Source organism: Strongylocentrotus purpuratus, unplaced genomic scaffold, assembly GCF_000002235.5.
Source record: "Strongylocentrotus purpuratus isolate Spur 01 unplaced genomic scaffold, Spur_5.0 spur5_scaffold_6, whole genome shotgun sequence".
Lineage (NCBI taxonomy): Eukaryota > Metazoa > Echinodermata > Echinoidea > Camarodonta > Strongylocentrotidae > Strongylocentrotus > Strongylocentrotus purpuratus.
Window position 1 is genome coordinate 33,550,991 of NW_022145612.1, and position 27,031 is coordinate 33,578,021.

Here is a 27,031-nt window from a genome sequence, read left to right on the forward strand (position 1 = left end):
CTGAAGCGAAACTTAATCCGGCATGACAGCGCGTAATGACGGATCACAGGATCTTAAAAGGTGCCAACGCACTCTCCCTTTCTCTTGCTCTACATTGGGCATGCAGTCGTATGCATGATCAGTGATAGGAAGGACATAAAAGACAGACACACACACATTTCCAGGTGCCGTTCACATTAAATACTTTAACTTCACTGCTGAAACGCTATATAAAAAAACACCATAGAGTCTTGTTCAAATATGATGTAGTTAAACACGTACAAAAAAATGTTGCAGCAAAATAATATTTAAAGTAAATAATATTAGATGGAGGTGAAACAAAATTAGCTATTGCAACAAATGCCTGTAAGCAAACCCTGTGATATGAGCATAACTGTATGCAGATATGTGAAGTGTTCTTACATTTCATTTGACCATGTGGGTTTTCTGAGCGGAGGAAGTTTTATGACATCATATGTGAACAAGGTTTTTACCGCTCATGATTTCTCCTTCATGCCCAATTATCTCTTTACCCTTTCATTTCTTTCAACTAATAAGGGCAATGCACCCTTCTCCATTTCATGTCTATTGATTCAATGTTGACATAAAACCACAAGTAAAAGTCAAACGATACTGTATTACCTTAAATCCACATCGTAATAGGGGCTTCTATGAATAGCAATAGTTACTTAAAGACTAAGATGACCTGAATGTACTTTTCATTTCTCCCCTCTTGTTTGACATCTAAAAGCACTTATTGAAAGTTGAAGAACATTGGAATATAGATAGATGCATTGCTAAGAGCTACTTCTCAGACATAAGACTCCATTTAGATTATCAAGCTCCTAATGTTGTTCATCTTGGATCATCGTTCAGTTTCACTCAGTATAGATTGTTTACAAGATATTTCTTCTTCTCCTAGACTTGAGGGTTAAAGCCATGTAAATCTACAATATCAATTTAAGCTGAATGATTCCTCTGACAGGTGTCCTTTTCTATCAAATCTGGGGGGTGTTTCACAAAGTTGAACTTAAAAATTATGGAAAGCCGTTAGCATCTTTAAAAATACTTTGTAAAAGTTATTTTAAAAGGCATAAAATGTTGATTCAATTCATTTATATTTTCTACTACCATGGGAGATTTCATGTTCTCGATGTGGAATTTATGAAAAGTTTAAAGGTAAAGACCAGTATTGGAAACGCCCCAATTTCAAAAAATGAAATGGAAGCTCTTATTACCCATCATGTGAAGAATACGTTTTGAATAATACATGATGATAAAAATGTTGACGGGAAACCGCCTACTAATTGATATATTTGGTAAATTATTGTACCTCTCGCCTGTTGAGAGATACAAATGCATGTGTCGTGCACGTGTGTGTAGTCCCATATACATCTTTCTGTGTACAGTGATTCTATCTTTATGAAGACTTGGCCAAATTTCTCATCATATTGATGATTCCAGAACCTTGCAGTACATCTATGCTAGAAGATCAACCTTTTCTGATCGATTTCACAATGTTTCTTTCACAATGCAATCGCATGACCATAACTGTTCTTTAGCTTTAAAATACTTGAATTTTCACTTTTGAATATATTTTATTTTAAGGCTACAAATGGCTCTCCATAATTTTTAAGTCCAACTCATGGTCTTTGTGAAACACCCCCCTGATGTACTTCAAATATCTATCCAAATAATCAGCATTCTTGGACTGAATAAACCATAGCAACTGAGTTTGTTTGAATAATTCATTAAAAATAATAATTGATAATTTAAATAATATGTTCTAAAAAGATTGTCTATACAATGTAGAATATCCAAATATGACACAAACAAAAATTTATACAGACAGGTCTTTAGGGAATACCATGAACTAATGAGGCTCAAATACATAAATAATTGTGTATGAGGCTGTTTTCACACAAAAAATGTAATTTTCTGTTGCTTGTCTATAAAACAATCTATACTATGATGTGATTGTAATAAATTAGGATGTGAGAAAAAGAGAACCCGAGACTATCTTGCATCAGAATCCACATCTTTCAATTTTCATCCTGTCCTGCAAATACCAGCAAGCTTACTTGTATGCCATAATATATTCGCTTACTACGCACCTAGATACGTAATTTGCTAGCACCTTATCACTCTCCTAGAGACTGCATGCCGATGACAACTTGGGAATAAGTCCCTCTGATTGGTAAATTCCCCTGCTGATATTTTTCTTTTCTTTTCACAAATGAGTAGGCTGTAACAGCTCTTGCGTGAATCAAAATTTGTTCAGCTGAGTGAAAATGAAGAGTGGCTAAGCTTATAAAGCGACGACAAAATCATGCAATCTCGATAGTTGAGGTGTGATTAGGAAAGAAGAGGATAATAATGTGGGGTAAGAACAAGAAAGCTGTAAGATGCCATAGTATGAAGCAAGCCTGTTGGGAAATATACTGCATGCCCATCAACCTTCCACAGCATAAATTAGGAATTTTTGGAGGTATTTACAGGAATGTAGGTGATTTAGGTGAAAAAAGAGGAACATAGGGTTTATGGCATTAGTTTAAGGGCTTACAATAGGAATGGTTGGCACCTATGATACTGTCTTACCCTCTAAATGACAGTCAATGAAATATAACAAAATGTTCATTTCCTGGTTAATTTAATTGGTCTTTCACTACAGCTATTGTTAAAGCTTATATTTCTCTTTCAAAGTGAAATCAAATAGTGGAAGTGCATAAAATATGTTCTAATTATTTATTCAAAAAAATATTAAATTTTCAAGAGGCATAACCATATATTTTCATGCCAAAAAAGAAATTTACCTGTTCCTGTTAATGTGCTCCTATAGTTTGTTAGCTTGAAAAAGGATTAAAATGGCAATATCTTGTCTATTTATGAATTTTTAAAAGAAATCATTGACTTGGTGCTGTATTCTTTTGATCAGCTTGGTATCGATAATGATTGTTGTTGAATCATCAAAAGAATAAGATCATTACAATTATCTATAGGGTCAATGAGCCAGGTGCATGATAAAAGTCTTCTCTCAAGATTCTTCAGAAAATTTTGATTTTTTTTTTTTTTTTTTTTTTTTTTTTTTTTTTTTTCCCCTTTTTTTTTTCCTCTTTTTTTTTTCTCCTTTCTTTTCTTTATCAGATAATAAAAATTTATGTCAAGTAATGAATAAAAAATGAAAATTTTACAACATTCAAATGATTTGGATCTTGGTGACAAGACAGGTTGAGCCAGATATATAGCATGAAGTTTCTTTTTTCATCTTTTTTGTTTACTATCTTCAGTAGATGTTAAACTATTCAATCTGATATGAAATGTTCAACATTTCCAATTCTTTTTTCTTTTTACAATTACACAATTTTTATCAAGATAATGGGATATTTACTTTATGAAACTATTTCATATTATGGCTTGACGCTCAATTTTTAAGATTCCTAGAATGTTATTAATTAGTATGAGCTAATCACATGTCAGACACGTGAACTGTAGAAAGAGGGAGAGAGATGAAAGGTAAATAAACAGTAATGTGAAGAAGACAAAAACATCTGAGTGAAGAAAAAAAGATGGGAGAATGAAAAAGGAAAAACACTAGAGATTTATACTAGCATGAAGCTTTTCATATTATTTGTTTACTATCTTCAGTAGATGTAAAAAAATAATAAAAAAGAGAAAAAAAAGGAGTTGGCAGAAAAATGGAAGGAGAGGGAAAGGAAAGAAATAGGAAAGAGAAGAGGAATAGAATTGGTAAAAAAGAGAAGAGAGAGAGGGGATGAGAACTTAAATGGCTACAAATAAAAACCTTATTCCTATTCCTAACTTACCTTAACCAATGAAACTGCCTACAGTGTTTAAATGTCAAGGTAATTAATAGGCAAAAAGGGGCCACTTCAAATTGCATCAAAGACACACTTCCTTAACCATACCCTCACTACCTCTTTAAAACAGCACAGGTATATAAGTGAAGTAACAGATTAACACATCAACATTCCACTGTAGGCAGAGTGGACCAATGGGGGCAAATTCTATGGATTTGGAGTGATTGCTCTTTGTGTTGTGAAATTTCCCTCTGAGTCTGACAAGCAGTAGAGGACTGAATCAACAAATCTGAAATGCCAAGGAACCATGTTTGGAATGAATCCAGCCATTAATCAGGCATGAATCATTACTTCTTCACTGATGCAAGGTATACGCCTCCCTCCCCATCTCTCTCTTCATCTCTTGCGTAAGTTAGGAGGAGGGCGATGGGGTACACAGTGCATGTCAAGAGTTTGGGCTAGCTTAGAGTTAATATCTCACATGGTACGTTATAAAAGCTACATTACGAAAAGACAAGCAATATCTAACCATTATAAATATTATCATCATACTCACAATTACAATCTGACGGAGGCCTCGAACAATCCACTTCGTGCGGCACAAAGTCTGATTACTCTGAGGCTATGCCAAGATATGACCTTGAACATTGTGTCAAGGTTCAACCCAAAATCATTGGTAAAAAAAGTAAGAATGGGTTATCCGGAGTTAGGTTCTTGTTCTGAAAGCTATCTTCTTTGTGAACTTATGACTAGATAGTGAGAAGAGGCAAGAGGAGCATTATCTATTCATGCTCAAGGTTATGAACACATCATCATCTTCAACTTAAAAATTGAGTAATTTTGAGTAAACAACATGAAATACATTGCACACTACTTTGACAACAGTGTGCATTAATATTCGTTGAAATTGGTGCCACAACCATTTTCACACTTTCTGCAATACATGTATTGGAAAGGCAAGACAGAAGACAATTTGAACCATATTGAGAATAGTTTCAGTAGCTGTCGGCATAAGGTGGTGCAAGGGAAGCTTCATTTCCATTGTTCCAGTTTTTTCCAGCAGCCTTGAAGTAAGCCTATGGATTGGCTTCTCTACACCACCAGCCTGCTCTGTGGAGAGGTCGTAATACATTCTCGCAAGTAATTCAATTGTGTGGGTACTCACAAACAGGCAAGAAATGTGCATGCATACAAACCTGAGGGTTTTTATACATACAAGTGTGCTCTGCATGAACAGGTGAATTTTGGATTAAAATCAATACAGATTTTATGCCATCAATTGTAGATTTTCCTGCAAAGCCAAAGAATTCAGCTGTTGATTTTTAGAAGGTTCACTCTACCACTACTAAGATTCAATAAAAACTAACAAGAGAAAATTTGAAAACATATGCCTTTATTATCAATAGCTGTAACTCTTTCAAATGTTTGGAGTTGTATTATCTAATGAAGATGTGTACCGTATATAGAACATTTCACTTTCAGTCTTCAACGTGCGTGTGTGTGTTTGGTTGGGGTGGGTGTCTTACTATCTATTAAAGATGTTCTTCTTGAATCATTATTAGCTTCACTATACAGGTTCTTTATATCCCACACATAAAGTTGAGTTCTGGTCATGCGATTGCATTGTGAAAGAACGTTGTGGAATTGATCAGAAAAGGTTGATCATCTAGCATATAAGTATTGGTGTACTGCAAGGTTCTGGAGTCATCAAAATGATAAGAAAATTGACCCAGTCTTGGTAAAGTTACAAGATGTATATGGGACTACATGAACATGTGGCATAAAAAATCTGTCCTGATTTTTATGATGTTACATGCCATATTTAGAATATTAAGGCATTTGAAGAGCCATGCTTTTCAGGGAACATTTTTTATCTGATGTTCTTTCACACTTGCATAATATAATGATAACGCTGATAACAAATTATTTTCACCTCTTACCAGCACTCAACCTTCTCTTTAAATTTAAATTGTTCTAGGAGTCATGCGGTCTAACACAGATGTGTAAGTTCTGATGAAACACTCTTTCTAGCTCTTATTTTTCCTAAGTAAATTGCGGTTTTCCTACTCAACTAGTACATTTGAACACCCATTAGATGCTTATCCATTAAGCCCTTGAGGAATCCTAATGCACTAATGCCTTTAAACTTTGCCAAGAGATTTTTTCCTTGTGATCCAACTGTACAGAACAATCTTACAAATCTACAAACAACATTTGTAATAACCTTATTTCTAACACTACCGGTCTAACAAATTTACAAACATGTCACAAGAATAAGATTTCAAGGGGCAATTTTGTTCACCATCATTCCTTTTTTCCCTGTTCAACTCAATAAAAACACATATCTCATTATGACATTTCACTATTTTGAATTTCAAGAAAGAAAAATGTTTCATTGTCCAGTGGTATTTGATACAATATATTAATGTGGGTAAGCAGTGGATATCTACATTGCTGTAAGGGTAACGTGATTGGCTGTTTCAATTCAATTCAATTCAATTCAATTCATTTATTTGATAATGATGGTACATTTTAACATATTCACAGATCAATTTGCACAATACAATACATTAAAAAAATAAACATGAAATTGAAAGGGAAGGAGGGTCGACTAAAAATCAGAGCTTGTAGGGTGTAAGCCCCCCTGTAAAAGTAATTATTATGAATTATTATTTTATGAGAAAAAACAACAACAATAACAATAACTGATTCAGTATTACAAACAAAAAAAATCACTTTTAAACGCAAAACATTGATAAATACATACATGATTATAAAAAGAAACAATCAAAGTTGCACAAAGTCACACTACAAATTATATTTGATTGGGGAATGCAATAGCCTAGTAACTATTCAGAAGAAAGCTTTTAAGTCTCCTTTTGAAAATTTGTATCGAATTACACTGTATAATATCATTTGAAGGAAAATTCCACAGTTTTGGACCTGTAAAAACAAATGTCTTTTGTGCAAAAGATGCTCTATTTAGTGGTAGATGAAAAGGGTCTGTCCGTTGAGACAAGTCATGCCTAGGATTCATTTCCTGATCACATTGAGACTGCTCTAATTGGAAGTATTAAAGCTTCAGACATCTCAAAATATGGAACACTCTTACATACTCCACTGAAGGACACAGCTAATTATGCATCAACTTAATGCAATTATGCCATGATGTAATTGGATTGAATTCAAGATGGTTATTGATGAAAAAAGGGGGGAAAAGGGAGAAAAAAAGAGAACTTGAATAAGAAATATATGAAAAACATCACTAATCAAATAAAATATGTTAAAAATATCACGTCCATAAAATAACCTTGTTCTCCAAAGGTGTCAGGGGAATAAAAGAGACAGATTAGATGGACATCAAAAAAAGACAAAAATAATCATTCTGATAGAAGCTAATAAGGTTGAGCATAGAGGCCAGAGATTATGCAACATTTTTACCTAGATTTTTACCTGCAACTGTTGTTGCAAAGGAAACTTTGGGGAATAACTCCTTCCATGTTACCACACAATTAATATCTGAGATATTTTGATAAAATGGTGTTTGGTTAAATCAATGCACCGAGCAGCTCTTGATTGAATATTAGGTGAATGACCCACTTCCCCACCGTACAAAAAAAAAACGAAATCTGCATTAGAGTTCTGATCACAAATGGGAGCCATTCGTCATTTTAAATAATTGAATGGGTTTCCTGACAATACCATATGTCAAAACAGACTATCTGCTTCCATCTATACAACACCACCTCTAGAGTCTAAATGGTAACATGAGCATTCCTGGCATCTTAGATATTCTACCTCCATTTACAAATGTATTCCTGTCCATGAATAACTTTCTGCACAAAGTCTTGTTTGAGAAGCTACTGCTATAAACATGGCTGGCATGTGGACTCATGTTCTGATGTCTGACAAAGATAAACTAGTTAGTTAGATTCAGTGTCACGATAAGCTGATGAGAAAGGATTAGCAGATAAATGTATAAGTGAAACCAATCTGATATACCCATCACTCTTTATCATCTGCAGTGGATATAGAGGACATGATCATCACAATAACAGGTTTTTCTCTTTTTTTTCTTTAAAGGCACACTGCCATACTTGTAGCTACTTGCTCCCTCTATATAGAAAACTTCCCCAATCGGTGCCTGTTGGTCCCCCATGATCCTCTTTTTCTTATGTTAAATGAGAGCTGAGTTAATGAGATAGCCACCTGTCACAGTGACCTCGATGGCTCGCTGTGTGGTCTAATCCCTTCTTGCCCAGTAGTGGTGACGGTCTTTAAGGCATAATTTTTGGATTCATAAGAAATGAAAGTGTCTCTTAAAGATAAAAATAAATCCCTTGTTTCATCAGCCGCTCTTTTACCGTGAAAATAATATAGTCTGTTGAGAGCCATAAAGGCATTAATGCTGTATCTAATAAATGATGTGAGTTAACATCCTTCTGGCTCTCAGCGGATGATAAAGCAAGGTGTCTCATCGGTATATATGCGTGCCTTGTCAGACTTATTTTTAGAACGTATGCACGCTGTTCCGCTATTAATGACTGTTTGAAGGTATAGTAATAATATCAACAGGGCTCACATTTTAGAGACAGTATGTGATGTACAAACATGGAACAATAAGATCATAATCATGTACCCCCTCCCTAAGAAAGTACTATTCAATATCTGAAAAAATGACTGAGATTATTAAAGGGTCATCTTGAAATCTTTAATTCATTGCAATTTAAGTTTAATCGTCCTCAGAACACCTTCTCATATATCATATGATATCCTAATATGAGACTGGAAAATTTATGTTATGGCCCTTCCTGAAGAGGTAGATAAAATTTAGCCACAAGTACATTTAATATGAGACATTTTGTATGAAGTTTTCACATACCTCCTTTATTTCATCACGTTTAAGATGACTAGCATAACAATTTGAATTACACCCTGCTCATTTTCCCCTCCTCAATGGAATATTAATAATGCAGTATGAGCCATAACTTCTAATTATATATTTTTGAAACTGATTTCAAAGTACATTTTTTCCAAAGTAGAAATTAGTTTCCATTTCATTTCAGTAACATTGTGACTCTTTATCACTTCAGTGTATGGTCTTTAATTAGATGGATTAGCACTGGATAGCTTTTTATGTCAAGAATAATTTACCACTCTTATTGAACATCTCTTAATGCAAAAAGCAAAAATAAAAGCACCCACCGATAAGTTCACTGATTCCCTGTAGATATCATATGAACTCAATTTTGTTTTGTTTCTCAGGGGATGGACATTGAATTTTCAATCAAGAGAAGGATGCAAGAGGGCCCATGGGCATTATTGTTGTTAAAACTTTGGTAAAGAATGATTTTTATTGCATCTTAGAATAACAACGCGATTATCATTTATACCATAAAGAGGGATTTTAAAAAGAAAAGCTAAAATGCTCCTGGAATTATTAAATCAAACTATTTTTAAAGGATACATTTACATAGGTTACAAACAGGTGGGTGTAGATAGGGGAGGAAATGTATTCAGTAATGCATGTTTATTTGGCAGCATTTACATCATAATAATAATAATAATAATAAATAACATTTATTAAGCGCTTAATACATGTACAATGTTTCTAAGCGCTTAACATAACAAGGTATGACGTCTCAAAAAAACGCATGTACATCATGAGTTGAATACAGTGAAACCTGCAGTAACAACCACCTGTATAGAAAAACCACCTATAAAGACCACATTTTTTGTTTCCCTTGAAAATGGTTCCTCATTGAAGCGTGTACTAAAAGAACCAGTACATAAAGACAAACTGCCTATAAAGACCCCTTTTCATGTTTCCCTTGAGCAGTCTTTGTATACAGGTTTCACTGTATAATGTAATAGAGAGAAACAAGACTGCCTTCTCTCTCTCTCTCTCTCTCTCTCTCTCTCTACCTCTGATTGTCTCTCTCAGTCTGTCTCTCTTTTCTCTATCAGAAAGGAAGATACACGATGCAAGACTAGGTGGAATGCAATGTAATGGACAGAGAAAAACTTAATTATCTCATACACCTTCTATCTCTTTCTCCCCCTCCCCTCCCTCTCTCTCTCTCTCTCTCTTTGTATCGCTCTTATTGTCTCACTGTACCTTTTTCTCTACATCTGTCTGTCTCATCTTTTATGCTTTCATTCGCAAGATTGTCACCTCAGCCATTATGAAAATGAAGAAACAGGTAATAGCAAATTTATTCGTCTGCCTGTGGCCATTGAATCCAATACCGTTGTCTAAAATACACTCCCGCGTGCTTTTCACACGAGCATCCTGTCATACCGCAATAATAGCCAGGGGACATCTATCTGAAATATCATCGGTCCGTTTTGCGATACGTTTTTGGCTCCTTCTTAAATGAAATGTTTCTTGCGTTGAGGTCACTGCCAGTAAAAACAACACACTGAAACAAATCATAGATGCACATGGTTGAATAGCACTCTCTCCTTTAGCACAATGCATTTGTTTAAAAAATGCATTTCATTCTCTTCTACTCTGCATAACAAGGCATTGTATTCACTATCCATCTTGCAGAAAAACACAGGCTTGTACAGGCATGTTGGCATGCATTTTGAAAATTAAACATAACGGAATATCCTGGATTTGCAAGGTGGGGGGGAGGGGATTCCAAAGAATCTGATGCATGTAAATTTTCCTGTTTTTTGGTAAAAAGCAAGAGGGTGTACAATATCAGGATACATTAAGGATGAATACCAGTTGAACAGTACCAATATCATTATTCAAATCATACAAACAGACAATATATATATATATATATATATATCTTTTTTTTGGGGGGGGGGGAGGGGAGGGCAAGGTTGATACAAGAAGGAAAGTAATACACAGTAATACAAACAAGTTATACTTATAAAAATAACTCCAGCATAACCAACATTAAAATACAGACGGTCTTTGAATATGTGAAGTCTTGGTCTGAGGTACAATGAAATATATGGAAAGAAAGCAAAGGAGAAGGTAAGAGACTGTGAAATTTGATGGAGACAGATATGAAACTCTCACATAACTCAATCAGCTCCCATGTGAGATCTTAAGAGATCATGTCTACATTTTTCAGGGACCTGTAAAATGATGTTTACAGGAAGTAGAGAGAGAAAGAGATAGAATTGGAGCTAGACAAAGATGAGCTGTGGGAGAGAGAGAGAGAGAGAGAGAGAGATGGGAAGAGAGAAGTTATAGATAGAAATAGATTGATACACACGCAATGCAGAGTGACAGAGGTAGTCATGTTTCAAATTCACTGCTGAAGACAGAGTTCAGAGCATCAGCTACCCACTCGTTCCATACCTCAAATCATATAATACCTTTCATACTATCAAAAGCAAGAGTATATCACATATGCTAGGCACATACACAGGTATTTACTGTATTCCAATTAGAACTACCCCTAATATTGAAGGAGTAATAGAAAAATGTGACCAGTAAGGAGAGAGAGGGGGAGAAACAGAGAGAGAGAGAGAGAGAAGGGGGAGGGGTAGAGAGAGAGCCATAGGGGGTGGAGAGAGAGAGAGAGAGAGAGAGAGAGAGAGAGAGAGAGAAATGAGAGAGAGAGAGAGAGAGAGAGGGAGAGATAGATAGAGAGAAGAGGTGGAGAGAAAGAAATAGAGAGAAGGGGTAGAGTGGAGAGAGAGAGCGACAGAGGGAATAGGGGGGTTGAGAAAGAGAGAGAGAGAGAAACAGTGAGCATGCGGGATGAATATAGAGCAGTTGAACGAGATGCTAAACTGAAGAAGACCTCTCATGTCCTATCCTCATGGGCAAATCAATAAGAGTGGGAGGATTCCACTTGTCACGAGTATGTTGGGTCCTAAATATTGGTTTTCACTTATTCCATAATTTCATCTAGACCACATCTGATAGGTCATACTGACCCCCACTCCATGTATTCTATATTCAATCCTATGAAACTAATTTCCTTTTTTCCCCTCAAAGTCCAATTTAATTTCATTCCAATCCATCGCGTCCGGCTTTATTTGAGACTCGTCACGCAGTTGCAGATTTCTTTTTATCATCATCCAAGTGCACTTTTCACTACATTTGACATGAAAACGTATACAAACAACTTAAATATAAACCTTAAATTGTGCCAGTGTTTCACAAAATTTCTTCAATTATAGATTTCAAACAATGCAATGACTACTTTATCAAGATGACATGTAATGGCTAAATAAAATTATTTTTTCTAAAGATATGACTGTATATTAAAAATATATTAGTACTTGTACTTTATGATTTCATTCCATTTTCAAAAAATACATTTTTCCTTTAAAATAGGAACTATTCCCTGAAATTAAATTTTAAAAATCTGTGTCACTTTCTATGACTTTTCTGAAAAATAAAATCTCAATACATGTCTGGTATGCTCTATAACTTGCAAATATTTGAAATGTCAATATATGAGCTTCCCGAAATGGTAATTCATTCAGGACTGAAAAATGGCGTGTATCCATCCAACTTACAAAATTCTTGAGCATTGATTTGTGTCAATGAGCAGGTAATACTACAAAAAGAAAGATATATTCAAGTGAAACAGAAAAAATAAGATAGAATATTATACCCACAGTTAACAAACTACATCTTAAAAACGGCTGTCACAATCATAAATTTTAACTTCAGTAAATTTAAATAACAAATCATGGTTTGTCAAAAATTGGTAAATGACAAATATTGCATATTTTTGGAATCTGGAAATAATGACATATATTATGAGGGGAAACCTATATCCAGGGGGAAACGTAATGGGCCTCAATGAAGTAATATATGTACATGAATGACTCATTAAAGCCACTCTGGAAATCTGGTAATATTGGTACATTACAGAGATAAAATTATTCCTGATGTAACATAAGAGGCCTTTGTGGGGCGCCTACTCCCCACTTATGTCATGCCATATCTTACAGAATTCTGTGAATAGAGAAGAGAGTATTTCCTGGCCCTGTAATAATGGGGTAATGGAGACTAAGGTGAAGAAACCAGATCTTCGTTCTATTTAATAGTCTTCTTTATTGGAGGCCATGTACATGTCATCTTAAACCATGCTCTTGAGTTTGATTAAACATGAGGATCTCTTGATCGACTTTTGTTGGATGAGGTTCTTGCCTTCGATCGGAAATCATAGGAAATGATGCCGTTGAGAGCTGGTTGTATGTCTACAAGTAGCTTATTGATTTTCATTTGTGGTTGCCTCAGACAGCTTGGGGAACATCTTAACATCATGACTTAACCACAAAACAATTACACAATGCCTATATATAGATTAAAACATCATGGTAAAAGTATAGGTGAAAAGGTGATTGACAAGTACAGTTCACGCATGTGTGTGTGTGTGTGTAAGTGGGTTTTTACAGACGTGTATCAATCAGATATGATTATTTACGTCTGGGGACCGAACTAATTGACGTGATAATTCACTCGCATGGCATTAGTCTCTTTTCAACAGCAAGGAAGCTCTACCAAAAAGACCCTGTATGCATGCTGTATGCCAATGACGCTGCTATTGTGGCACACCATGAAGCAGAGCTGCAGCATCTTGTTAACCCACTTTTCCTCTGCAGCTGAAAAGCTCTATATAAGAACAAACTTTTATTATTATTATTATTATTAACCATCAATGCTTCTCGCAGGCACTCTCCTCCCAGTCATACTGTCACAAATAGTACATATTCATATTGTAATAACCTGTACGCACATTGACAAATCTCACCCATGCAATGTCTCTGGTTTCCTTGGAGACAGATAAATTGAATTATGGAGCCATGAAAGAAAAACACTTAAGTGTTGTATCAAATCATGCTTGTTACGATGCAGAGATGCCAACCTTCTTCAACAAAAAAAAGTATTCTTAAGAGCAAAAAACAGTATTTTTGAAAAAATCTCTCAACTTAACATATCGCCCAATCGAGGAGCTTAAAAAACCAGGCAGTACCATGTATACGTATCCGGATCGGAGCGCGACGTGCATACATTACACATGGGTTGTTCGCAATGTGAGCAGTTTGGGGCCCGTATCACCATTCTGCGTGCATCGTTTTAAGATGTAGGTGCATAATACACTTACGACACAAAGCCCATGATCAGAAATTAAGAAAAAATCACTAAAAAAAAAAAAAAAAAATTAAAAAAAATTAAAAAAACGTAACAAAACATACAAAAAACTTACTGCCGTATTCATAGCAAAAAAACGGAACAAATACGGCAAAAACGGAACAGTTAGCATCTCTGACGATGGACTGTCAATCAAAAATATCTCATAAAAATCATAGTCCTTTTTGTTTATTGATATCATTAAAAGACTTGACTCAATGTGTCTACTCCTAAATCTGACTGGATATTAAAACATACAAGAAGGAAATTCGATTGCAATCAAAGCAATTGAAAGACATGAAGAGGAAGTTTCAACACATCGGCAACAAGATTTACAGCCAGGAACAATATAGCATGGGATCAGGGAAATGCCTAATGAAAATACTGATACACTGATCATCAACACAGTCAAAGATATCCTGGGGATTGAGCTGCAACCTACAGACATTGCCAGAAGCCATAGGATTGGACGCAGGCAGAGACAAAGACCAACATCCTATGAACGAAGAGAATGAGAATGCTCTGAAACCCAGGGGTATCGTTGTAAAGTTCATCAGATACAACGTTAGACAATCGGGGTTCCATGCAAGCCAAAACAAGGTTGAAAGGAAAGAAAATACACTTCATGGAATCCTTGACCTCGATGAAGCTGAGCCTCATGTAAAAAGACCATGCAAAGACAAACCGATGTCCTTTAATAGAACATATTCCCAGGATAGTCGAAGATCGCAGCCCTAACTAAAGAAAAGAAAAGATCCACATCCTCTGTGAAGGTTACCTTGAAAAAGCTTGATGATAAGATGATAGATGTGTGAATGTTTAATTATGTAACAGTTAATAAAAGTAAAACAGAACAACTAAAGAGCTAGAGATGTGTGATGTTGAGCTCCAATTGGCATCCTTGACATCCAAGAAAGGTCACATAATTGTTCACTTGAATAATGCTTCTTTACATGCTAATCTTTATTTGCCCTTGCAAAGAAAACCAAAAAAGGCATACATTTTCCACTAGCTTTCTGCCAAAACCATAAATATGTAATTAGGAAGCTTAGGCATGACAAGAATATTTGCCAGCCTGACTGCAAGATAGATCACCTCATTCCACACTCTCCCCGGCCAGGCCTGCTGGCTCAAATCATTAAATTTGCATTCAGTTTACCAGGATAATGAATTCTTCTGCCAAGGCTACAACGAGAAGATGAGAAACTCCTGATGAATCGGTCATGAATTAACCATCATGATTCTGCCAGCTTGGGTGATAAATTTCAGAGGGTTTGTATGCTGGGAAGATAACGGAGGAGCTAAAAGGTCTTTTCCATGATCCTTTGCTTCGTCATAGCAAATAATGACTACCGGTAATTGTTTGATGCGAGCGGCAATGCTTGGATTACCGATTCTGATTGGAGAAGAAATTATTTGGATCTCATGTTTTGGTTTTTTTTCAGACAGCATAAATCTTGATTTACTCTTTTGATAAGTTGAAAAGTGGTTACATGTCCCACTTATACTATACAATCACTTTGTGCCAAAGATTCATGTTATTTTCATACTTTTCTTCTAAATAACATAAATGGCACCTGATGCAAACATGTAGGGTATTACCGTACTTCTTATTTTCAAAAGCTAGGAAATGTCTAAATGAAAATTTCAGCTGAACTATATATGTATTCTATTACAAATTTCAGTGAATTTAAACAAATTATTTCCTAACAGTCCTACCAAGGGCATACTTTTTCAAACCCTGCTAAAGTACATGTAATTATAAATACAGCATTTATCACATTGAAACATAGAATCTTTGCTTTTTTACTATTATCCACGAAATTGAATATGATAAAAACTTATAAAAAGCATGGTACAAAATGCAACTGATAGTAATCCTATAAACTGCTAAAGGAAGTTGGTCTGACAGTAAAATTACTTGAATAATATGTTTACAATCAATTCAAGTAAATTCTTTATCATTTACAATTAAAATGCCCTCAGGTATTACCATTTCCGTTCCTATAATTTTGTTATTCTAAAAATATAAAGAACAAAAAAGTAAATGTATATGCATGCTTACAAGCGATCTTTACAACAGCTTGCACAACTATATATGAAAGAACCATCGATTTGAATTTTGTATCATTTTAGACAAAAATACATAACTTCTTTTAGAATATTCACTTCTAAATAAAGACAAAAGCAATCTAATTTGAAGGCTGTCTCAGCTACAACTTAATTGAATTTACATGTTTATTTTCGATTTCAGTCGGATCATTTTGCTTGAAAATATCTCACAGCATTAAAATAGTACCTAACTTGAAAACGATCTGTGTCTAAATCTCCTGCCCTGTAAATAATTCTGATGAATGTAAATATATGGAGTAACTAGCTGGCAGAGTCTCATTCTCAGTGTCACCTTGGGGAATACCCTTCTTATTTCCCTTTTCTTTGAAGCAGCTTGAGGCACCGATAAAGAGAGCTAGCTGCCGTGAGCTAGCACGCAGTAGATAGTGCCTTGGCTGGTAAAGACAGCCAACTAAGATGTGTCTCACGAAACACATACTCATGGGGAGGGGGGGGGGGGGGGTTTTGTGTGAGATTGGAAGCAAAACTGATGTCTTCTCTGATGACATTTTTAAGGGGACCAAGTACCTACAATAATAGCCTGAAATATACTCATATTTCTTATACATGGTTCTTTATGAATGCTCAAATTTGAAATTATGTTCAAACAAACATTTTTTTTATAAATCAATCAGGCTCTTCAAATATCATAAACACCATTCTTTGATATATATCTCAGGCAAGCACACGTCCTCTAGAAGAAAAATGTTAATGGCGATAATTTAGAGTTGATCAGAAAAGAAATCTATGTAGGTTGAATAATTCATATGATAATGTTGCCCCTCTGATATCCCCACCCTATGATGTTATTCTCCTTCCACTTTAAAGTGAAAGCTTTAATCAATTTATATCACTCTACCGGTACCATGTCAGAATTTCTGTGACGAACGTCATATTTCTTGTTTGAATGATAGAATCAATTGCATAAGCCTACAAAAACACTACATTTCATATGAGATCATCCTGCATATCAAATCACAGCACACTTTGCATTGAGAAGGTAGTATCAGTCCACTCCCGACTACTTTGTACAATCACAAGGATGGAAGCTAGTGCTCTCCCTCAAGGGGTAAAAGAACAAGGATAAATCTTGCGAATATCGATGTATGTTAATCAGATATTCTGGTGGCTCTGTCTCTCGGGAAATTAACAAATGGGTATTAATACACTGAGCAAAACTATTTCTAAAAATGACATAAAAAAATAGCTATTCGGCCTGCTTTACTGATGGAAAATGCAAACATTTACATTGGTATACATGTCCAAGAGTGTGCTTTAATAATCAAAATGTCACTCAAATGCTTCTACATGTACTATAATGCAACAGTTTTGTGCTGAGCAACAAAAAAGAAAATTCTGATGATGATTTGCAGTGGGAATTGAAAGTGTACAAAATAATTAAATTTGATAATGTACTGTTAGTTTGTGTAAGATAAAACTACAGTATTAAAAGGGCAACATTTATAAAAACCCTATCATATGGGTTGTATTTTAATCTTAGAAACATGTATCCGGTAGGATGTATCTTGTATGACACCTACAGGTGTCATACAAGAGAGAGAAGTTTTTATTTTATCATAAAGGGTTCACTACCACTACCACTGGTATATACATATATATATATATATATATACATATAGTTATTAATGTATGGCTGGTCTTTCTATGTGATCAGCCTTTTCTGGTAAATATAATGCATGTAACAGACTAGAAAAAAATCATGGGATTTATGTATTCTGAATCAAGATACAGAGACTCTACATTACAATTAGTACATGTTTAACTATTCATATACTTGCAAATAAGATAATGCATGTAGATTTCTGATTGAAGAGAAATCAGAAAGCAGAAATATCATCATTAAAAAAAATAGTCACTCTATTTATTATAAATCATAAAAACGTCCATAATAAGTCAGGTAGCGTGCATCAAATCACACACAGAATGTCACACACATGTCTTCAGAGGCAGAAAAGGCAAGTCGGGCAAGTCCCAAAACAAGTCAATATGAAATTTACATTATGTCCTTGATGCTGAACATTTCGCCTGCTACACCTTGCCATGATGGCTTTCTGCTAAAAAGTTTTTTGCTTCATTTAAGATGGAATAAATCACTGCAAGTCGTCCTTGCCCGCCCGGGCCAGCCGATTCGCCAAGCTTCCTATGCCTGAGGGCATCTCATGGAGACACAAACGTCAAGCCTAATTCGGTTGATTGTCATTTTCTACTCATGGTCACTGCACATGCACAGCCCACCACATCAACGAAACTTTGGAAAAACACCTAGGGAACAGCTTGGTTGCCAAGGAAACAATCCCTTTCGGTCATGTGAACATGAGGCACATATATCAGAGGATATCTTTCTCTTTCTTAGATCCCTTGGTCTCTCACTTCTTCTTTGCGCTCCTATCTCTTTCTCTCTTTCTATTTTGTCAAAGGGCGGGAATTGAGCAACACCTTGCAACTGGGATCTTTTGCTATTGTTTGTACTGCCACTATGACTTTGGTAACCTTGCGAATAGAAGACTAATTCACAAAGATAATTAAAGGTAGGTTGAATTGCCCCTTGTAGCTGAAAAGTTGTAGAGCCTTCATTGCCCTGGCAACAGCTGGGAACCCCTCATCCAATCCCCTATATATTGAAGCTGGCCTGCAGGTCGGATCTGCAGCATGGGCTAGGTGGGAGGAGGCCATAGGTTAGTAAAGTTTCACTTGTATAAAAAACTTTGGTCACCAACATAACATATCTAATTCATCTTGCTTTACTTTCCTATCTATTTCATAATTGCCAGATTCTAGCGGGGTCTGTGGAGCAGGGCTTAACTAGAAAAAATACTTCCAGACCAATAGTACCATTAATAATGTACTGAGACAATAAACAAGGGAAACGCTCTCGGCGGTCTCGCCTGCATAACGCAATTCAATATGATAAACCAGAACGTCAATGACGTAGCGCTCATCCGCATCTCGCAACAACAAATATCGTAAATTTTATGTGGTACACTTTTGAACTGGTCAAAAAATAAAAATTTGATGCCCTGGAAGGGACATAATTTCATTTCATTTGCATAAAGTACCATAAATAATCAATGGAGCAAAATCTCACAATTCTGTGTAGAAGTTTAGTGTTCCAAATTTAGCTCTACCAGATAAGGCAAACCAAATCAAAATCAGTCAAGATATGAGGGAAAAGAAGCAATTTTTGTTATTTTTGGAATAAATTTGCATAAATTACCATAATTAATTAATGGAGAACAATTTCAAAATTCTGTGTAGAAGTTTAGTGTACCCAAGTTAGCTCTACCATATAAAGCAAACCAAATCAAAATAGGTCGAGAAATGAAGGAGAAGAAGCCTTTTTTGTGATTTTGAATAAATTTGCAGAAATTAGCATAGATAATGAATTTCACGATTCTGTGTAGAAATTTTAAATCCCCCTCCTAGCCCTATCATATGAAACAATCAGAATCAAAATCGGTTGAAAAATAACGAAGAAGAAGCATTTTGAAAATCTTGATGCCACAACAAAGTCTAAGTTTGTTGACCTTAAATGACCTTTGACCTTAACTTAGTGACCTGAAATTCTACTCACAAGATTGGGGAGACTTGATAACCCTATAGTCCAAGTTTCATTGACTAAGAACTTATACTTTCAAAATTATATCAAAAATTCAAAAACTCAACCTTAGGTTAAGTTTTCGATGATGATGCTACAACATAGTCCAAGTCTGTTGACCTGAAATGACCTTTGACCTTGACTTTGTGATCTGAAATTCTACTCACATGATTGGGGATACTTGATTATCCTATAGTCAAAGTTTCATTGACTAAGAACTTATACTTTAAAAATTATATCAAAAATTCAAAAACTTAACCTTGGGTTAAGTTTTTGATGTTGACGCCGCCGCCGTCACCGGAAAAGTGGCGCCTATGTCTCGCTTTTTGCTACGCAGGCGAGACAAAAAACAGAGCAAGATATGTTGCCAGGGAAACTGATGTCCTAAAGATGCATGGCTATAATAACTGTCTATTTGGATAAGATATCAATGCTGAGGCAAAGGCAGCTTCACTAGAAATAACACCAGATAGGAAGCAAGATGTGAATGTGTTATGTTTATTTCAGTGAGCAGCCTTTAAAATGTCATCAAGAGGATTCCTTGGAAAGTGACCCAGGGACAAAGCTACATTCCTGGTATCATGGGTGCGTATCTGATGAGGTAATATAGTCGAGTCACCTCCAGCCTTAAATGGATTGGGTAAATCTGTCTCAGATTCCGAAACAAAATCCTGGATTTAGCTCATGCTGCAATGATAATTATAAACCTTTAGTTCATTCAGGAACCCCATGACTTTTACAAGATATTTATGATTGGAAATCAAAATCGGAATTTGCATTTTCTTAACGGTTTTCATAACACTACAGTCTATTTGGGAAAACGAGTATGGTAAAACCGGTCACTCAAAGGTTTTTTACATTTTTGAGGCACTTCTTGATCATTTGGAAGCGCAATTTTGTTAGGGCTTCAATATTACACCATATCACAGACACTGATAACACGTAGGGCATCAGATTTATCATTGTTAAACGATGCCGTCTACGCTATCTCTCACTTTTCATAAACAGCTTTCTATAGCTCTAGATTTCTCACTTCTCTTCTATTTCATATAGATCTTTCTTTCTCGAACTCACTTTCTGTTTCCCTTCTATTCCTCTGTCCCCCTAGCTTGCTCTTTTTCTTTTTGAACATTTGAGACTATTGTCATCCCATATCTTTTTCATCTCTCTCTCTCCCTCTCTTTCTCTCCCTCTCTTTCTCTCCCTATCTTTTTCTGTTTGATCTCTATTTCTCTCTCTCTCTTTCTCTCTAGCTATTAACACTGATCCATGTATATCATGGTTGCTTCATCTATTTCACTAATGGACCCTGACATACACCCTGCTGAATCTTAACCTTTACTTTTTTCTCTTTTTTCTGTCCATTTAACAATTCATACGACTGATTTACGTTGGTTATGGAGATAATGAGTACGGCACCAACTGCTCCTAAAATATAATCCATGCAGAAGTATGATATTCTATCAACTCTCTTATTGTCCATTAATGCAGTTAAATGTAGTATATCCATGCCAATGATAGATCTGTCGATACTTTTGTTATACTTCAGCCCCTACATTAAAGAGAATATTAAGTTCTGGCAATAACTAAATGAAACTAAAAATTAACCATATCAAGTGGAGTGGAGTGGGGGAGTGAGGGAGAGGGAGTGAGGGAGAGGGAGTGGGAGAGGGAAAGGGAGTGGGGGAGTGGGAGTGGGAGAGTTAGGGAGAGAAAAGGGGAAAGGGAGTGGGGGAGTGGGAGTGGGAGAGGGAGTGGGAGAGTTAGGGAGAGAAAAAGGGAAAGGGAGTGGGTGAGGGTGTGGGAGAGGGAGTGGGAGAGTAAGGGAGAGGGGAAGGGAAAGAGAGTGGAGGAGTGAGGGAGAGGGAGTGGGAGAGGGAAAGGGAGTGGGGGAATGGGGGAGTGAGGGGGAGTGAGGGAGAGGGAGTGGGAGAGTGATGGAGAGGGAAAGGGAGTGGGGGAGTAAGGGACAGGGAGTGGGATAGGGAGATGGAAAGGGAGTGGGAGAGGGTGAGGGTGAGGGAGTGGGGGAGTGAGGGACAGGGAGTGGGATAGGGAGATGGAAAGGGAGTGGGAGAGGGTGAGGGAGTGGGGGAGTGAGGGACAGGGAGTGGGATAGGGAGATGGAAAGGGAGTGGGAGAGGGTGAGGGAGTGGGGGAGTGAGGGACAGGGAGTGGGATAGGGAGATGGAAAGGGAGTGGGAGAGGGTGATGGAGTGGGCGAGGGAGTGGGAGATGGAGAGTAAGGAACAGGGGAAGGGAAAGAGAGTGGAGGAGTGAGGGAGAGGGAGAGGAAAAGCGAGTGGGGGAGTGAGGGAGTGGGGAGTGGGAGTGGGAGAGGGAGAGGGAGAGGGAGAGGGAAAGGAAGTGGGAGAGGGAGCGGGAGAGTAAGGGAGAGGGGATGGGACAGAGAGTGGAGGAGTGAGGGAGAGGAAGTGGGAGAGGGAAAGGGAAAGGGAGTGGGGGAGTGAGGGAGAGGGAGTGGGAGAGTGAGGGAGAGGGAAAGAGATTGGGGGAGTAAGGGACAGGGAGTGGGAGAGGGAGATGGAAAGGGGGTGGGAGGTGGAAAGGGAGTGGGAGAGGGTGAGGGAGTGGGGAAGTGAGGGACAGGGAGTGGGAGAGGGAGATGGAAAGGGGGTGGGAGGTGGAAAGGGAGTGGGAGAGGGTGAGGGAGTGGGGGAGTGAGGGACAGGGAGTGGGGGAGTGAGGGACAGGGAGTGGGGGAGGGAGATGGAAAGGGAGTGGGAGATGGAAAGGGAGTGGGAGAGGGTGAGGAAGTGGGCGAGGGAATGGGAGAGGGAGATGGAAAGGGAGTGTGAGAGGGTGAGGGAGAGGGTGAGGGAGTGGGAGAGGGAGAGGGAGTGGGAGAGGGTGAGAGACAGAGAGGAAAGTTGGAGTGGGAGAGGGAGAGACAGAGGGAGTGGGAGAGGGAGGGAGAGAGAGAGAGAAAGCTGGGTAGAGATGAATAGTACTGTACAGTTGATAATAATTGTTACATTTAGCTTCACCAAATGAGGTGAGTTGATGCAAGACCACTTTCCACATGTTTGATATTTTACATAATATAAATCATGTGACCCTAAAATTGGATCCACTGGGGTATAAAAGATGCTGCTAACGTGAGAAAAATTTGCTCTCCTAAGAAGAGAATGTGGGAGGGGGGGTGTTTCCCACCTTTGAACAAAGTCAATGCAAATTTGTCAGGACTGCAGTACATGCAGCGCCACTGATTTGGAATAACATCCAGTTACAGATAACCAAACTGTCCTCCCTGATAGAGGTGACTGAATTGTGACTAGATTCATGCATTCTAGCAGAATGGGTGCACAAAATATTTCCTGATCAACACTGATTTCTACCTTTTGCACCTCTATAAGCCAATAATATGTACAGTTTGATTAAGGATTTACATGTAGGTTAGCAGGTGGGTGAAAAAAAGAAACGTAAAGAAGGAAGGATGAAATAGAGAAGTTGGAGAATGTGTGACAGAAAAAGATAATATAGTCACACAGCTTAATAAAGGTAGAAGAGGAAGGGGGAATACACAAATCTGAAGAGAGTGCAAAACAGAGATACACACATAAATTTGGAATCCGCGCAATTTCTAGTTCATAACACAATGATTTTGAAAATAAATTCTTGTGCATTTCTGTCTCGGGAGTATTTAGGTATATGCATGCCTGGGAACGCCCCATGCACTGCTAAGGTTTTTCCCCCTAATTCTTGCTCATTACAATTTTGCATTTTCTTCCATCAACAGTACTAGCTGTCTCGATCTGTCGCTCTGATTAGTATTGTGTAAAAGCGCTAAATGAGCATTGTCATCCAACACAGACACTCAGTTACTCACAGTTGCTACAAATTCTTTCTTCTTCAAATCAATCATCAAAACAATTATGTGATTTCCTACAAATTTGGAATTCATACAATTCTAATCTAAAGGTTTCCAGGTATTTTCATCATCTAATACATGGATCTAGTTCATTATACAATGAAAGATTTTGAAAATTCTTGTGCACTAATGTCTTTGGAGTATTAGGTATGCATGCCTGGGAACTTGATTTATCGATCCTGCGCACTGCTAGGTTTTTTCCCTAATTCTTGCTCATTACAGTTTTGCATCTTCTTCTACCATCATTTCTGTCTCAATCTGTCTTCTCCTGTTCACTGTTTCCTCCTTCAGGCAATAGTATGTATCTGAGAGATAGATGTCACAGTTTTAGATGCTATTTTCATAATAGAGTTCTTACCTGCTAGAGTTGCCTCTGTGAACACCACATGTACTCTACTCCACCCCTCATTCCACCCTTCCACAGACCCGTTCCATCTGGCATAGATGAAACTCTGTGAACTTGTAAAACTTCTGGGCTCTGGCAAGCTGACATTACCATCAAATCTGGCTAAAGGTTCAGCTGCAGAAGAAATGCCATCAAGAATTTCAAGTGTGGTCCTGTTACCGATTTGAAGATCTAATTAGAAAGTGAAAATGAAAAGAGTACTGTCATCAACATTCTAATTTAAATGTACTGTGTCCCATTTGCAGGCCAACAAAATAAAAAGGTTAAATTCCAACGGCATTCGAAAGACAATACAAATTTAGAACTTACCTCAAAACGAAAGTGCTTCAAAATGTCTTTTGGTTGGAAAATAACAAGCATTAGTTGTCAAATCAACTTTAGTGATTGCAATCATTTAATAGTCTGATTTTCAGACCCTTGTGCCAAATGGTCGTCCATTTTGTGCTGCGCAAAGATTCAATCAGTTTAATTTTGGCCATTACAAGAAGTGGATTATTGATGTAGACAAATGCTCATGAACCTTTACAGCTCATTTTATGTATGTTATCACCTAAGAAAAAAAAAGACGTCAGTCAGTCACTCAATAGTGTTTGACAGTGAAGTCTAGAGAGTTAACAGGTTTCTTTGCATTAATTTGAATAATAGGACACTGCATGCTCACATTTACATTTCACAGATAGGACATAAATGACATATTCATAATTCCTGCAAAGTTCTACAGAATTTGATGTTGGCTGCAAATGGGACATTTTGCAAATCAACAAAAAATGTTATTGACTAGTTTTATTAACCATCCATTTTATCATTATTTTTCTTTCTTTCTTTATTCTTTTGTGTTCACTTATGTTTAAACTTATTATTTCCTTGGGGGAGGGGGGTAAAAGGGGATAGAGGGGGGTAGAGGGGGAGGGGGTAAAGGGGAATAGAGGGGAAGGGAGGGAGGGATTTTCATTGTAATGACCTACAGGGGTGCTGATATTATTTCTCCCTGGAGTATGTATTCAGAGAATAAGCAATCTTGGAAGCTGAATAGGCCAGATTTGCATCAAATGGTTTATAAACTTAAATGTTTTGTTGTGACTGGTAGATTGAAATAGATGGGTCTCTTGTAAATGCCTAGACATACATGTAAATCTGAGCACTTTGTCTTTATTTCTGGCTGTCTATTTCATTGTTGCCTTTCTTTAATTCTCTTCTTAAGAACCTTTACATACATTCTCTGTTGGATTGTCTCTATTTCTTACTCATTTGCCCTGTCATCACAGCTACTACCCACTCACCTAATACATTAAGATGGATGAGTGTGTTGCTTGGTGCCTGAATATACCAGAGATAGTCTACCGTCCTGACATGGTGAAAGGGTGAAAGACTAGCTATCAGCTGACCATACCCTGTCCGGCTCATCTCTGTTTCCTGCACTGTGTCAGACAAAACAAAACAAGATTGCTCGTTTTATAAAGGCACAAATATGATACATTTGTTTCAGCAAACCAGTAAGTAGCCCATTTTTTTAATTTTTTTTTTTTTAAAGTATTAGCCAAGATTCATGAAGATTATTTGAAACAAGATCATTAGATGCATACATTCAGATTTCCTGCTTAAACTTATTTTTAACAATTACTTAGAAACCATTTATACATAATCAATCAACCAGTTTAGTGATCAGCAGCAGCAGCATATGTAGATGGCACTTCCCCTATGGATAGTTGAACGGCTTCAAGAAAAGCTTTAACTATTCAATTCCCTAGGACGCAGTGAAACAATTTAAAATGCATAAATGAATCAATTATTAAAGCTTGTTGATGTTAAAACAATGTCAGATTAGATAACTGGGTCATTCTGTGTCAGATCACCCGATGGGTTGACCCTTACCCACTTCAAATATGCATAGTTCCTAATTTGGTAAATAATAACAATTTCAAGCTGTAGCCCCATTGACCGAACAGTTCTCACACTATGGTGTGTATTCTACAGGCATGTTTGGAAAAAAATGACACCCTTTTTTAAAAAGGGGAAGTCCACCCTGATATTACGTTGTTTTTAATTAAAGAGAAAAGTGAGACTTTCCCTTATATCTACGGGGTCAAACTTATTGATATTGGATTATTTAGAAAGAAACGTGCATAAGCAATCTAATGCTGTCATTTTTTTTTCTTCATTTTTTTTTTTTGGGGGGGGGGGGCTCCATTTAATATTCTTTAAAAAGTAATGCTTGCAGAAATATCTAAACAAATCAGATCTTTCAATCATGAACTATAAACCCTCGTTTGTTGAATCATCATTTAATCGAGATGACTCAGTTATGCGTTCATAACATTTGCATATTCAAATTGGAGCCATGCTGTTTTGAGCCAGAAGGGCATTCACCCTGATCTTTTTCCAGATTTAACGCCCTTCTGGCTTTATTCTGTAATAATGATGTACATTTCGTCTGATATCAGGTTGGTATAAGAACAATGAAAACTTTCTCTTTCTTTTTACAAAATCTCTTCCTACCCAATCATAATTCTTATTACATTTGATCAAGCCATCGCTCTTGCATTAATCCCCCTTCCATCCGGCATAGTTAGGCTATCTATTCCTCATGCCAAAATTCTACCGGTCTCATCTCTCCGATGTCAAATCCTCATTGATTCCTCTAGCACCCTACATGATCTCTCAAAACTTCCTCTTTAACATCTTACTCATCTCATCTCATCTCATCTCATCTCATCTCTCTCTCTCTCTCTCTCTCTCTCTCTCTCTCCTTTCCCTCCCTCTCCCTCTCTCTCTCTTTCTCTGTGTCTATCTGTCTGTCTGTCTCTCTCTCTCTCTCTCTTTCTGTCTCTCTTTCTCTCTCTCTCCCCCCATTTTTTCTTTCAAATCAACATCTGTTTTCTCCTCCTCTTCAGCTAGCTATCTACAATTGAATAGATCTCTCTCTCTCTCTCTCTCTCTCTCCAGCACAATATTTCCCACCTGATACCCTTTGACATCTGATGCTGCACTTCCATAATACCCACTCATCCTCCCCTCCTTGTTAGTCAATCTGTTCATTATGTATCCTTGCTTCACCCGATCCCACTAATGAATCTTATTGAAGCCTCGT

The 27,031-nt window shown here is 37.0% G+C and overlaps 1 protein-coding gene across 1 annotated transcript in view; it reads right to left on the reverse strand.

Annotated features, from left to right (window-relative positions):
• Positions 1-25,380, reverse strand: part of LOC115918297 — a 36,504-nt gene extending 11,124 nt beyond the window's left edge. Inside the window, exons 1-2 of the mRNA XM_030972682.1 lie at positions 25,224-25,380; positions 23,896-24,114 (exon numbers count right to left, since the gene is read on the reverse strand). Of these exons, the coding sequence (XP_030828542.1) occupies positions 23,896-24,114; positions 25,224-25,347 (343 nt within the window). The 5' untranslated portion in view covers positions 25,348-25,380. The remainder of the gene's footprint in view (positions 1-23,895; positions 24,115-25,223) is intronic.
• Between the last annotated feature and the right edge of the window lie 1,651 nt (positions 25,381-27,031).